This window comes from Spea bombifrons, chromosome 2 (assembly GCF_027358695.1).
Source record: "Spea bombifrons isolate aSpeBom1 chromosome 2, aSpeBom1.2.pri, whole genome shotgun sequence".
Lineage (NCBI taxonomy): Eukaryota > Metazoa > Chordata > Amphibia > Anura > Pelobatidae > Spea > Spea bombifrons.
This window is the reverse complement of record NC_071088.1, coordinates 124,253,364-124,266,074: the sequence shown is the minus strand read 5'-3', so window position 1 is coordinate 124,266,074 and position 12,711 is coordinate 124,253,364. Positions and strand designations below refer to the sequence as shown.

Here is a 12,711-nt window from a genome sequence, read left to right as displayed (position 1 = left end):
GAATGGAGCCACTCGCACAGAGCGAACCGCTCTGTGCGAATGGAGCCACTCGCACAGAGCGAACCGCTCTGTGCGAATGGAGCCACTCGCACAGAGCGAACCGCTCTGTGCGAATGGAGCCACTCGCACAGAGCGAACCGCTCTGTGCGAATGGAGCCACTCGCACAGAGCGAACCGCTCTGTGCGAGTGGCTCCATTCGCACAGAGCGATTCGCTCTGTGCGAGTGGCTCTGTGCGATCCGTGCACATAGACATGAAGAATACTTACCTCCGGAACGCGTCACATCCGTCACGTAGCTAAAAGAAGGCGGAGACTGCAGAGCGTGTAGCAGAAGCGGGGAACGCTCGCGGAGGTAAGTAAAAGGAGCCGAGTGCTCCAACAACGAATTGATCACTCGATTAATCGATAACGGAAATCGTTATCGATGATTTCCGTTATCGATTATTATCGATTTTATCGATTCGTTGTTTCAGCTCTACTTGGCTGACTTCCAGCGCCTGTGTAACAGCCCCTTCTTCCTTCTAGATTGCTTGTTCAGGGCCCACCTAAGCAGACTGCTGGATAGTAGGGCCACATGCAACAATTTTATGCTCATGTATCGAGTTTCCAATCAGCTGCCCGTTATGTCCCGTTTATCCACCGTACAGCCTGCAGAGCATTTTAGTGCAATGTAAATCAGCCAAATATGTGTTTCCGCATTTTCTTTTCATCCACCTCATGTCAACGAATGGCTTAAGTGAATATATCGCATAGTATGCATCAGACATTGCTACTTCAGCTTTATTTCCCGGCACTCAAAATTTTAATTATAGAAATTATGTACCCGCTTCTTCAAATGTTACCATTTTATTACAGAATTAAGATTGTTCCATCATAAATCCACCATAAAATAAAAACCAAACACAACTGGACATTTTTTCCAGAACTTTTAATTAATTAAAGTTCAATGGAGGTTCCACAATTCACAACATTCGCAGCACATCCGTCAGCTTTCTTTAGAAGAAACAAGTACATCTAAACAAAACATGGAATCTGCTGCCATCAAAGCCACTTAACTAAAATACAGCTTCATTTTCTACGAAAAAAAACCTTTCAAAAATAAATAACCAAAATGTATCACTTTGATAGTCCATTTGTGACAACTTCTAGATATTAACATTGTGGCATGCACAAAAATAATACATTTTAGAAGATGCTGTCCCTCCGGTAATTGAAGCTCAGACCCCTAAAAAGCAGAATTCTAAATGCCGCCTGTGCTATGAACGTTTAACTCAGCACAGAAGCGTGATATGAAAGTTCACAATTCCACAGGAATTTGTTTTTTCCAAGGTATTTTTTAAAATAGACTGGTGCGCCATATAATACAGTGAATGGAAAACCAATTAGAAACAACTAAACAGGTCATAATAAATAGTCCTCAGACAGTGTTTGGTCACATCTAACAGAGATACTGAAACAAAAGACTCCGGAATAAATTTGCATTTACAGATTTCCCAACTAGAGGCAGGCAACGGAAGAGAAAACCTTTCTAGTTGCCTTGTTAGTTGCTTTCTTTAATCAAAGTCCATGTCAACGGTATTATTGTCATTTGGATTGCATTCCCCGTTTTGCTGGGGAGCGTCAGGATTCTCCTTGTTCTTTCCGGTTTTTACGTTCTCTCCATTGTTCTGGTTCATGCCATTAACTGGTTTATCTTTCTGTGGCGACTCGGGCTTTGGTTTCGGCTGTGAAACAATCCCATGACAGCTACTGTCCAGTGCCTAAAAGGCGAGGGAAAAAAAATGAGATAAAAAACACGAGCATTAACAGGTCTGCTTGGGGGCCATTTCTCAGTATCTGCCATGAATTTAAGTACAAATGTATACTTACAGCACGCTTGGCTCTGATTTCATGTGCATAGATAACGGGTTCCTGATCCAGTGGTTGTTTATCTTGAGCATTCATTGCGTTATTCATCCACTGCATCGTTTCCCTGACGCTCTTCTCTACCTTTTCCATATCAATGCTGCTGATGTGCCGATATGTCTCGCTCTTTAAAACAAACATTAAAGAAATGGTTAAACCGTACCCGCAATTCAATGAAAGGGGACGTGCTCGGAATTGGAGCATTCAATGCAAAGCGCACCCTGCGGTAATTTATGGGGAGATCCCAATAAAAGTATTTTCTGTAGTAGTTTCCAACTGTTGGACATTTTATGCAACAATTGCTAAGCGGAGATGTGCATATCTACATTACATTTACAAAGCACCAGCAGATTCCGTGGCGCTTTTACAGAGTCAGAATACTTTTAAACCACATACAATAAACAAACTGGCGAAGAGGGCACTGCTCTCACGAGGTTACAATCTAGTAGGTGAAACCCACAAACTCCCACGTTCCCCCATATCTAGACATCTAACCAATTTCTGTACCTGGTTTCTGTATTCCTCTAGTATTTTTGCATAATGTTGCAGTCTTTGTCCCAGCTCATCAAAGAGTCTTGGTCGCTCCTCTGCTTCCTTGTATCTTGCCTGAATTGGATTACCAAGTTTCTGTAAACGGAAAGGGCAATTTTATATTTTTTGCATCACTCATTAGGGTCACTAATTTGTCACTTACTGCAAGTTTGACTTCAATCCCATAAAAGTATAAGAATGTCCTGGCAAAAACAACCAGTTACAGCCGCCCATTTATTTACTACTGTATATATATATATACATAGTTCTGCAGAGTAAATATAAACTGTATTAGGAGCTTTAACCTCACAATTAGCATATTAATAAAACACTGTGTGGATATAGACGCCTTTGATTAGCCAGAGAGGTTTTCCCAAGGGATCCCAAAGTTCCTTTGGTGCCCTTGGTAATTAATGAATCTGGAAGTTTCCAACACTAATGGTAAATTGTGGCAGTTGAAGGATAACAAACTCAAATGTCCCAATGAAGGTAAAAACAATGGGTTTAGAGGGGCGTTTCTCCCAGAAATCATAGAACAGCCTTTACCTTTAACTCATCCAATTTTTCAACATACACCCGTTTGGGCTGATCTTCCCCATCCTCATACAGCCAGTCCTCAGTATGGGTTAATAGATCCAGGAATATATTTAGATCCTGAAAGACAGAAAGCTGATTATAAACCCACTTTGGAGAACAAATCATTTCAAGATCTACAACGATGAACCACAGTTAAAACAAAATTATGCGCAATGGCAAAGCCACCTACCTTTTCACTAACAAACTTCCCATACGGTCCAGAAAGCTTGTCCCTGAACTCATACACATATTCTTCCACTGCATTCTTGGCATCATTACGTTCTTTCTCCAGCTTGTCTTGGAGAATCATTTTACCCTGTAGATATAGAATTTAACATTTAATAAGGAAAAAGATGCATTGTGCAGATCAAGATTAACTGCCTCACTGTTGGGAATGTTATTACTCAGAATAGTAAAAATACACTGCTGATCGTGGTCACCGAGTGCAACATCAGACCTATTATTTTAACATTTGGGTCAACGTCTAGGATTAACAGAGTAGCTCCCCTTCACCAGCCTTTGACACTATTACAGACCTAAAAACAAAAACCCACCTCATTCTCAATATACATATTGAGCAGGTCCTTCCCGAGCTGCCATACCAGGTTTGCCTCAATAGGCAGCTCAATATTCTTGACTTTTATTTTGGGTTTCTTGGCCTCTGGCGGTTGATCCATTTTCTTTTCAGGTCCCTGAAAAAGTAATAAAATAACTGAGCCACAGAAAAGAGGAGATTCTGTCCAATGAGAGAATTATATGAATTACACAATTGCTAGTACGTTTCAATCGTGCTCCGAGTTTGATATTTGGGGTGTTGTGTAGTTCTCGATTTGGACTGACAGACTGAGTTTAAGCAGCTCTTGAGACACATCAAAAATATGTCTATCATTTCCAGTGTAATACGCTTGATCTATTCTTCCATCCATCACTTTATCTGTACATTTTTCCCATAGCCTCACTTAAAAATGTACGCATCCCTGAAGTCTATGTCTCCTACAATTAATTGCCTTTATGTAAATGCTAACTTATTTACCTGACTGATTCTTGTACAGAATACGGTTAATGAAAAATCATCTAGCAAGGATAAAGCCAGAGGAAGACAAAAAACAAAACAAAAAAAATAATAATAAACTCGATAAGCCCAAAATCCAGTGGATCCATTGCTAGAGAGAAACATTTAGGACCGACACGCCGTACTAGTAAAAGGCATTTAGTGAATCAATCTTTGGCAAAGGTTTGGAAGCATCTCCATTTCCTCCCCCGAGGCACAATAAGGAAGTGGATCTTGTCTTGCAAGCAATCTATTGCATTCAATAAAATGATAAATAAACTTCACTCACTTTTTCAGTGTCAGGCACTTTGTTTTCCCCACTGGCAGGCTCGGGTGGAGGAGGAGAGTGGGACCCATCAGTTTGTACCTGGGGCTGTGTTCCAGCATCACTGTTATCTTGCTGGAAAGCCTTCTGAAAAGGAAAACCCAGGCACAAAAAGATGTCAAAAAGGGTTAGCAGTGAGGAAAGAGGGCACAAGTTAAATATTACAATTGGCACAAAATCGATTTTCTAGCCTACGGACAGTTTAATGCTAACTGGAATTTAACACATCAATCAAAAAACTACAATGAAAACAGACATATTGCTTGACCTTTACTGCTGAATTTTGATTGCTGTTTACACTATTAAAGTCATAAAGGCAGTTTTCCCACATTCTTAGGCACGCACAAGGAGCAAATGAAAAGTGATTTCAGGGAAGAAAAAGAAATATGCAGTTTAAGTTGATTATACTTGGACAACCATCAAAAACAAACCGTCTTACAAAAATATACAGCCAAGTATCTAACTGCATTGCCTATGAATGAATGCCTGCACACCCTTGTTCCCGGGGCACGGTTTTAAAATGCAGAGCTAGTGGAACTAACAAAAAAAACAGTATGTTAGTGTCTTGGGCAAGGATCTAAGGATACAAAAAAGCAAATGATATTCATAAAATTTACCCTTTCTACATGCAGGACTGTGAGAACAGTAATAGGCTTGGGGAATGGGTACTTACATCGGCTTCAGCATTTTCTACAGTGCTCTTCACATCCATATCAGCCTCAGACTGATCCTCAGTCCCGTCCGCCTCTATCCGCTCCACCATGGAAGCAGTAGACACACTGAAAATGCCATGCGTATTAAAACGAACCTTCACTTTCACTTTGGATTTCTCACCATCTTTAGCTGCAGAAATGTTCTGCACAACAAAATGACCTGGGTACACAAAACAATTAAACAAAAAACTTAATATACACATGTATACATACATTACTGTGCCACGTTTATAGAATTTGGAAGACACTTTACTGGCTTCCTCTGAAACCCACATGTTTATGTTTATACATATTTGAATGGGGAGGAAAAAAAAATCATACCTATTTTGGCTTCGGGGTAAGGGATTGCAGATGGATCAGAATAAAATGCTTCAAGGTGGAATGGATTCTTTCTGTAGAAGGTTAAAACTTTAGAAAAAGGAGCTGCATGGTTTTTGCTGAAGACCTCATGTATTCTGGAGAGAAAAAGATGGGGGGGGGGGAGTCATAAAATGATCACAAAGAAATTATAATAAACAAAGAACCAAAATATTAATGTCACCAAGCCCAGCAGACAGACATACCCCTCAGCCTCATCAGCTTCTGTGCTCCATTTCAGGGAGATTGAGTACGGAACCACATCAGTAACTGAAAACTCCCTGACTTTGAAGGCTGGGGACAAAATTGCACACTGCAAAAAATAAAAATAATAAAGGGTATTAATAAAAAGCCTCCCCCAAAAAAATGTAAAATTACAGATCCATGCATTTTCAAGCAGTAGAAAAGAAGAATCCCCAGTGCATTTACCCCTCTTTCCCACCTCCCAGAACACATCCGCTGCTTGCCAAAGGGCACACACACTACGTCTAACGCTAGTTCCAGAGCATTCTCTGAAAAACGTAATCACTTTCTCCAGAAATTATAGAATACATATTAAATCACCAAGTACTTTAACATGCAACCCTACCAACAAAGAATACATGTCCTCTTAATGAACAGGAAGTATGTACATGTAGGTAATTGCCTAAAATAAAAGGCCACATTTCTAGAAGAATGCTAAATATTACATTTTAGGAGAATAAGAAAAATAATGCAAGAAGAAATGCAGAAATTACACCAGGATCACCCAGTTTACAGCAGATGCCTGCTGGTTTTCCACACATTGTTCCTGTCCACAAGAGTCCGAGGTAAACATACAATAGCCCTTGTCGTGGAAAGATTCCGAGGGTCTCGGAACATACAGTGGGCAAGCCAGACAAGGTCATTTGCTTTTCATTTAGCTTCCCAAGGATTGCAGAATGCTGGCAGCAAAAGGGCAACATATGGTACAGAGAACACCTCAAAAGGACTAAAACAGCCTGGATAAGATGACGACAAGTCCCTAGCACATACACCGATTGCACCTCTACATGCAGTACGTTGGAGTAATGCATTCCTTACACAAGACCAAAGTAATAGTCCATGCACACTGATTGTTAAGAATCTGTAAGGTTCACATCCTTTAAGCCTTTGCCATATAAACTTTGATTAATCTCTATGAAGTGTAGCTGCAGAACCAAATGCACTGCATAAAGTACTGCTGAGTTTGTGTTCCTCCGCAGGTGCAATGCAGATCTGCTTTATAAAAAAATTCCTTTCCCCAGGGCAAAAAACATTACCTGCAAAGCACACCCTCTAGCAACGGCTTCATCGGCATTTAAAGTCGTGCTGACTTCTTTCCCAAAGAACTTTGCAATCCTCTCCTTGACGGCTGGGATTCGCGTAGCTCCTCCGATGACCTCCACCGCACTGACATCTTCAACTCTGAGCTGAATCTGTGCCATCAGGGACTGTAGAGGAGCATCTATCCTTTGCAAGAGGTCTGAACACAAGCTTTCAAATTCTGACCTGCAAGATTCAACACAGCGAACGGGTTTAGTGCAAGTCAACAACTTGATTCTATTATAAGATGAACCCTGCAAAACTGAGGTTTTATTTAGAAGAACCAGCCCTGTGTTTCTCCCATTTTTAACAGGTTGTTGATTAGATTAAGGAAATTAGCAAATTAAAACATTAATGCGCTGCTTCAGAATCGTTTTAGTGTTCCCGAACCCATGTCATTTCCACGTGTATAAGAAACACATTTTTGTCCACGAATAATCACATTTACACACCTGTTCATGCGTCCCGACACGTCTAGATCATTCATGAAGCATTCAATGTTAAGAGGAAGGTCTGTGCTGTTGCTGCTCATCAGCTTCTTCAGCTTTTCACACTCCTGGTAAAGACGCAGGAGAGCCCTTACTTTTGATTTCACATCCAGTTTGTATTTGGTTTTGAATTCTCCGCAGAAGTGTTCCACTAGCTTTTCATCAAAACTCCTTCCTCCTAGGTATGGGTCAAAAGCAGTGCCAAGAACCTAAATCAAGAGACAGCTTTATTAATAATATGTAAAATTAAGGCAAACATATAAAATAAACATATTAAGTAAAATGAAAGCGAGGAAAATTCACAGTGGGATTTGCAAAAGATGCAGTTCATACACAGACCTTTAGTTTGCCTTTGTTAAATGCACAGGCGGATATCTGGAAAGATGAGTGACCCATGTCAGCAAAAACCACAACCTTGGGCTTATCTTCAGGAGCTGGAAGATCCTGTTTATAAATTCCGTAGTTCAGGGCAACTGAAAGAGACGGCAGTCATTAATACATAATGCTGTAAACTGTAATATATATATAATTTCCAGATCAAAGTAAAGAGCGAGAGTGAAGGCCAATGGGTCCCAGTGGCCATAGCAGCACTCGGGCTGAGATTCCTAAACTGGGAGAGCAGCTCCAACAGATTGCAACATCAGAAGACACAGCCCAGAAGAGCGCAGTGCTAGGAACATCTAACGTACTGTGCAGAACTCTCAAACTCCCAGGCCGAGGAAGACACACACCACCCATAGGGTAAGAAGGGATTTCACCCCCCCCATACTATATGTCAGAAGATTATATATATTTCAATACAGGGAAACCAAAATTCTAAGACATGCTCGCATGGAAATACCTGCAGTCATATCATTCATTAACTTCAAGCAGTTCAGACCGACAATCTGAGCAGCATCCAGTACAGATCTCCTTTCTGCATCAGTGAAGAATGAAGGAACCTGCAATACAAAGCACCTTCAGCATAGAAAGCACACAACGGAAGGGGAATAGAGTCTGTTTGGAACGCATTGTTCCATCTGTTGAGTAAAAACCCACCATAGACTAAAAACTTACCGATATGACGCAATCCGTCACCGGCTTCTTCAGGTTATACTCAGCGGTCTCTTTTAGCTTGGTCAGCAGCATGGCCGTGATCTGCTCCACACTAAACACGTGCTCCTCCTCCATATACATCACCTACAACATAAACCGTTCAGGATTAATCACATTTCCTAAAATCCAGGCTCATACAGCCCAAGCTCTATAAAGGTATATAGAGTATACACATCACATACGGAATGAACATGGATGGTAAGCATAAAGGGGACAGTTAGATCTTCGATTATATTGTGAGGGCTTTAAATAAAGCATTTGGAGAAATAAACCAAATAAATCAGATACAAGCACTGGTTACACAGGGCAGATCGTCTGACATAAACATACCTTTACGCCTACTACACCGTTGTTTGTTTGGACGAGTTCATAAGGCAAATTATTCTTCTCCCGCTGGACAAATGGATCACTAAATGCACGGCTATGAAGTTTCTTGAAGCTGGATACTGTGTTGTTGGCGTTGGTAATCATCTGTATAAAAACAGAATTCTACATTAAGAAGAGCTAACAAATGGTCATGTAACTTGCGCAGACAATTTAGATGCCAGTCTCTCTCTGTCCAGCACAGGAATTAAGTAAAAAAATCAGCTTATCCATAAAATTGGTGTTTTAATAAGAAAAATGACATTAATTACAACCTGTATTATGATTACCACACTTTCCACATAGAAAGGAAAAAAAATGACCTTAGAAGATTGTCACGTACCTGATTTTTAGCTGCAACGCCGATTGTTCTGTTTTTTGTGCCAAAGGATACCACAGCCCTATTTCAAAACAAACATTTATTACTATTTTACCAACACACGCACTTAGTGCTCTCGAGTTTAGTGTAATAAAAGGGGGTAAAATACACTCGGTCGTATAAATTCAATAGCCTACATCTTGATCGGGGTAGAGTATATATGAATTCACTAGGACAGGGGTGTGCAACCTGCGGCCCTCCAGCTGATGCAGGACTACATCTCCCATACTCCTCTGCCAGGTCTATAGCATTATGGGAGATGTAGTCCTGCAGCAGCTGGAGGGCCGCAAGTTGGACACCCCTGCACTAGGAAGAGAGGGTCCAGAGAAATGCCGCTAGGTTCAAAACCTAGAATTAACCCTTTAAATAAACGTCAAGCGCCTTGATGTTATTTTGTATGTACATGGATCTGCCATAAATGTACAATCCATCCTTACATTAATCAAATGAACTAAATTCCAAGAACCTTGTATAAAAGTGCTATAAGCATACGGGCAGGGTTCCCAGCGCCTGATGCGTCTGTATGTTTTAATGTAATTTGTTGTGTATGTGTTAACTGTCACCACTTAAATTGTACAATGCTGTGGAATTTGTTGGCGCTTAATAAACGAAAGACAAAAATTAATCTCACTTGTTTAGTTAAATAACGCAAATGACTGGAATAAGACAAAATCTGTATCAAGCGTAGCCAGCATACGCAACATGACGGGTATCACTATGGATATCTGAATCCGCTGAACCATTCATGAGCGCAATATTTCAATTATTCTATGCCCTAATTAACAGGAACACTGCCGCCAAAACCGCTGTTTTTAGCACATGATATTAATCACAGTCATAGATATTTGTCAACTAGGATATGCTATTGCTAATAAAGTTTTCTAGATTTGTATTTTTTTAGCTGGTCAACACCGAGGCTATGAGGCAATAAACCCATATGAAAAATAGCAGTCATTTCTAATAAGCTATACAGCATGTTCATTATATATATATAATTGTCTAAATCAATAATTTTATTCAGGTCAGGACTGATAGAGAAGGATTAATCCCCTCACGTCACTGTAAATATGACGTTATTAATTTTATTTCGCATGGAAGAAAGGACTGTGATGAAACGTGCCCGTGCTACTTGTGCATATTTGCATAATACATCAACATCCGAATGCAGTATGAACGATGCTTCAGTAACAGATCCCGGCAGACCATGACATCACTCCATCGGTGCTACCGTGCGGAACATTCTAGATTATTCTATGCGACGTCACAGCCGGAACCAAAGGGTCCCGTGACGACACGGACAGGCTGCCGGCGGCGCAGACATTCGCCTCGGCGTTAAAGGGTGTAAATGAGACAGCGGAGACCTAAGAGGGGATGGAGCCCTTCTCTTTATGAAGATTTAGCGCCCTTATTTTTAATCCGTTAACGTATACAGAGCTGCACGTTATTCTTACTCTGTGTCATTATAGATACTATAGATACTATAATGACACAGAGTAGGAATAACGTGCAGCTCTGTATATGTTAACGGATTAAAAGTAAGGGCGCTAAATCTTCATAAAGCGGGGCGACAGACTCACTGTGACGAGATGAATTAAGGGCCCCAAATTATTCCCATTGATTATATTTTCGAGGAGAGACGAAGCGCTTTATCCACTGGGGCCAAATGAATTACCGAGATAAAGACACAATATAACCACGAATCATTACATGACATAGATAGTTTTATTAAATGTAAACGGTACGCAAGCTGCTGCTCCAAAGTAGACATGAGGGAATATAGCCCACGGCCAGCAGGAGGATGCCCTTTAACAACCATTTTCAGGTTGGGACCATAGAGGCGCACAACGCGCCAATGAACAAAGCATTACAGACATCTGCCGTTGAATAGCCCTCCGGTACATTTACTTACGGGGTGCAGCGGTCGCTGAATTCATTAGCCACCGTCTCGATACCCCCGGCTCTGGCGATGGCAACATGACAGTTCTGGAAGCCCAGGTCGAAACCGACCACAGACATGGTGATAACGAGCGAAGACAATTAGACGATCTCAGATAAATCCAATGCGATGTTAAGAACAGGCGTAAGAATCCTCCTTCCTTTCACTGTCCGCGCAGGCACCGGTACTGAATGGTTCGAATGATTCTGTTGTTGGGCGCTTCTCACTCGGTGGGCGAGTCAATGTGAGGAAGGCGGCGGCTCCGATTCATATACCTCCTGTGGAAGAAGATTCCAGAAACTACAGCTTCGCATCAGTCGCCGGCTCCACGTGCGATTTCCGCTTCCGCATTCTGGACTCTTCTCGATAGATCGCTCCATTTCAGCCAATAGGAGCATAGAATTCGGCGGTGATGTACTCGTCTCCGAGGCAACAAGGACGCTGAGGTGCTATGCTGTATTTGCAGTGGCGTTCTGTGAGGGATCATGTACCTTGTGGAGACACTAGTGTTTATCCCGTGTGTGGACAATGTCCGAGTGTAGCAGATGGTGACTATTTTATAGAATAACAACCTTGTTTGAGACATTATTCTACATGTTTCTATTCACTTTAATAGATTGTTTTATTACAAATGTGGTTATTAACATATTTTGTACACCACCTTCTTTCATCTACTTGGATATGTAATCAGAGGCGTTGCTAGGCCTCCAAAAGTTCGGGGGCTAGAGCCCCCAGGAGATTTTATATCAGTGGAGTAGCTTTGGGAGCCATTGCTGGTTGCTGCGTAGAGAAACCAGGCTGTCAATAGAGCACATACAGGCACATCCTAATTCCTTAAGGACATCTTGTCACCTTTTTTAAGTATGTACCTGTGTTTTAAAGCACATGCCTGCGTGGAAAGGCAAGAGTTAACAGGTTCGGGGGATGCAGAGATAACACCCCCCGGTGAACTTCCCACGAAATGGTGAAGCTTCCAGTGACGTCCTCTCCCTCAATCCACCTCACTGAGAAAATGTCGCTGGAAGCGTTTGCCAGGAGGTAATGTCCACAGAGATGCAGACAAAAATGAAAAGAACAAGAAGAAGCGAGACACAGAATCAGAGCTGTGAGGCGCGGAAGTGGTCAGCAGAGAAGGCAGGGAGATGTTCAGAGAGTGTAAGAGAGAGTGAATGTGGACAAGACAGGGACTGAAAGAGCCTGTGAATTTTGAACGGACATTCAAAGCTTTTTGCTTTTTTTCCGTCCGTTTCACGTCTGGCCTCATTTTTCGTTTTTTTTTTTTTTTTTATACATACATGTGTATAAATGTCACCACCCCTCTTGGTCTGTGTTCTATGTGTAAAAGATACTAATTGAAAACAGCCCCCTGCGCACCTGGAGGGAACATTAAAACCTCAGGTCAATTGTTTTTAACATACCACTCCACCTAACTAGGTACCTTAATAACTACACAGCTATACCCCCAAATCATGTGAGAGCTCCCCTTTAACAAACAGTATTAGAATGTACAACTACAATTAACAAGGCATACAATTTATATCAATGTATGTCATAGACTATTGCATGTACTGCTGTGTCGCAGTGTTGCTAATGGTCGTTCTGAACAGACCTCACCCTGGCCCACTCTGATGCCAAGGATGCCTTTAACCCCAAACATCAGGATCCATA

The 12,711-nt window shown here is 41.4% G+C and overlaps 1 protein-coding gene across 1 annotated transcript; it reads right to left on the bottom strand.

Annotated features, from left to right (window-relative positions):
* Nucleotides 1-912: 912 nt before the first annotated feature.
* On the bottom strand, nt 913-11,321 carry HSPH1 (heat shock protein family H (Hsp110) member 1). The gene is made up of 18 exons (XM_053456371.1): nt 11,017-11,321; nt 9,072-9,129; nt 8,696-8,836; nt 8,327-8,449; nt 8,112-8,211; nt 7,610-7,743; nt 7,235-7,479; nt 6,740-6,968; nt 5,666-5,772; nt 5,424-5,557; nt 5,063-5,262; nt 4,354-4,476; nt 3,568-3,705; nt 3,204-3,329; nt 2,984-3,091; nt 2,414-2,533; nt 1,871-2,032; nt 913-1,761 (listed from the first exon to the last, which is right to left on the bottom strand). The coding sequence occupies exons 1-18, from the start codon at nt 11,121-11,123 to the stop codon at nt 1,555-1,557; spliced, it is 2,562 nt and encodes an 853-aa protein (XP_053312346.1). The 5' UTR covers nt 11,124-11,321; the 3' UTR covers nt 913-1,554.
* Nucleotides 11,322-12,711: the final 1,390 nt, after the last annotated feature.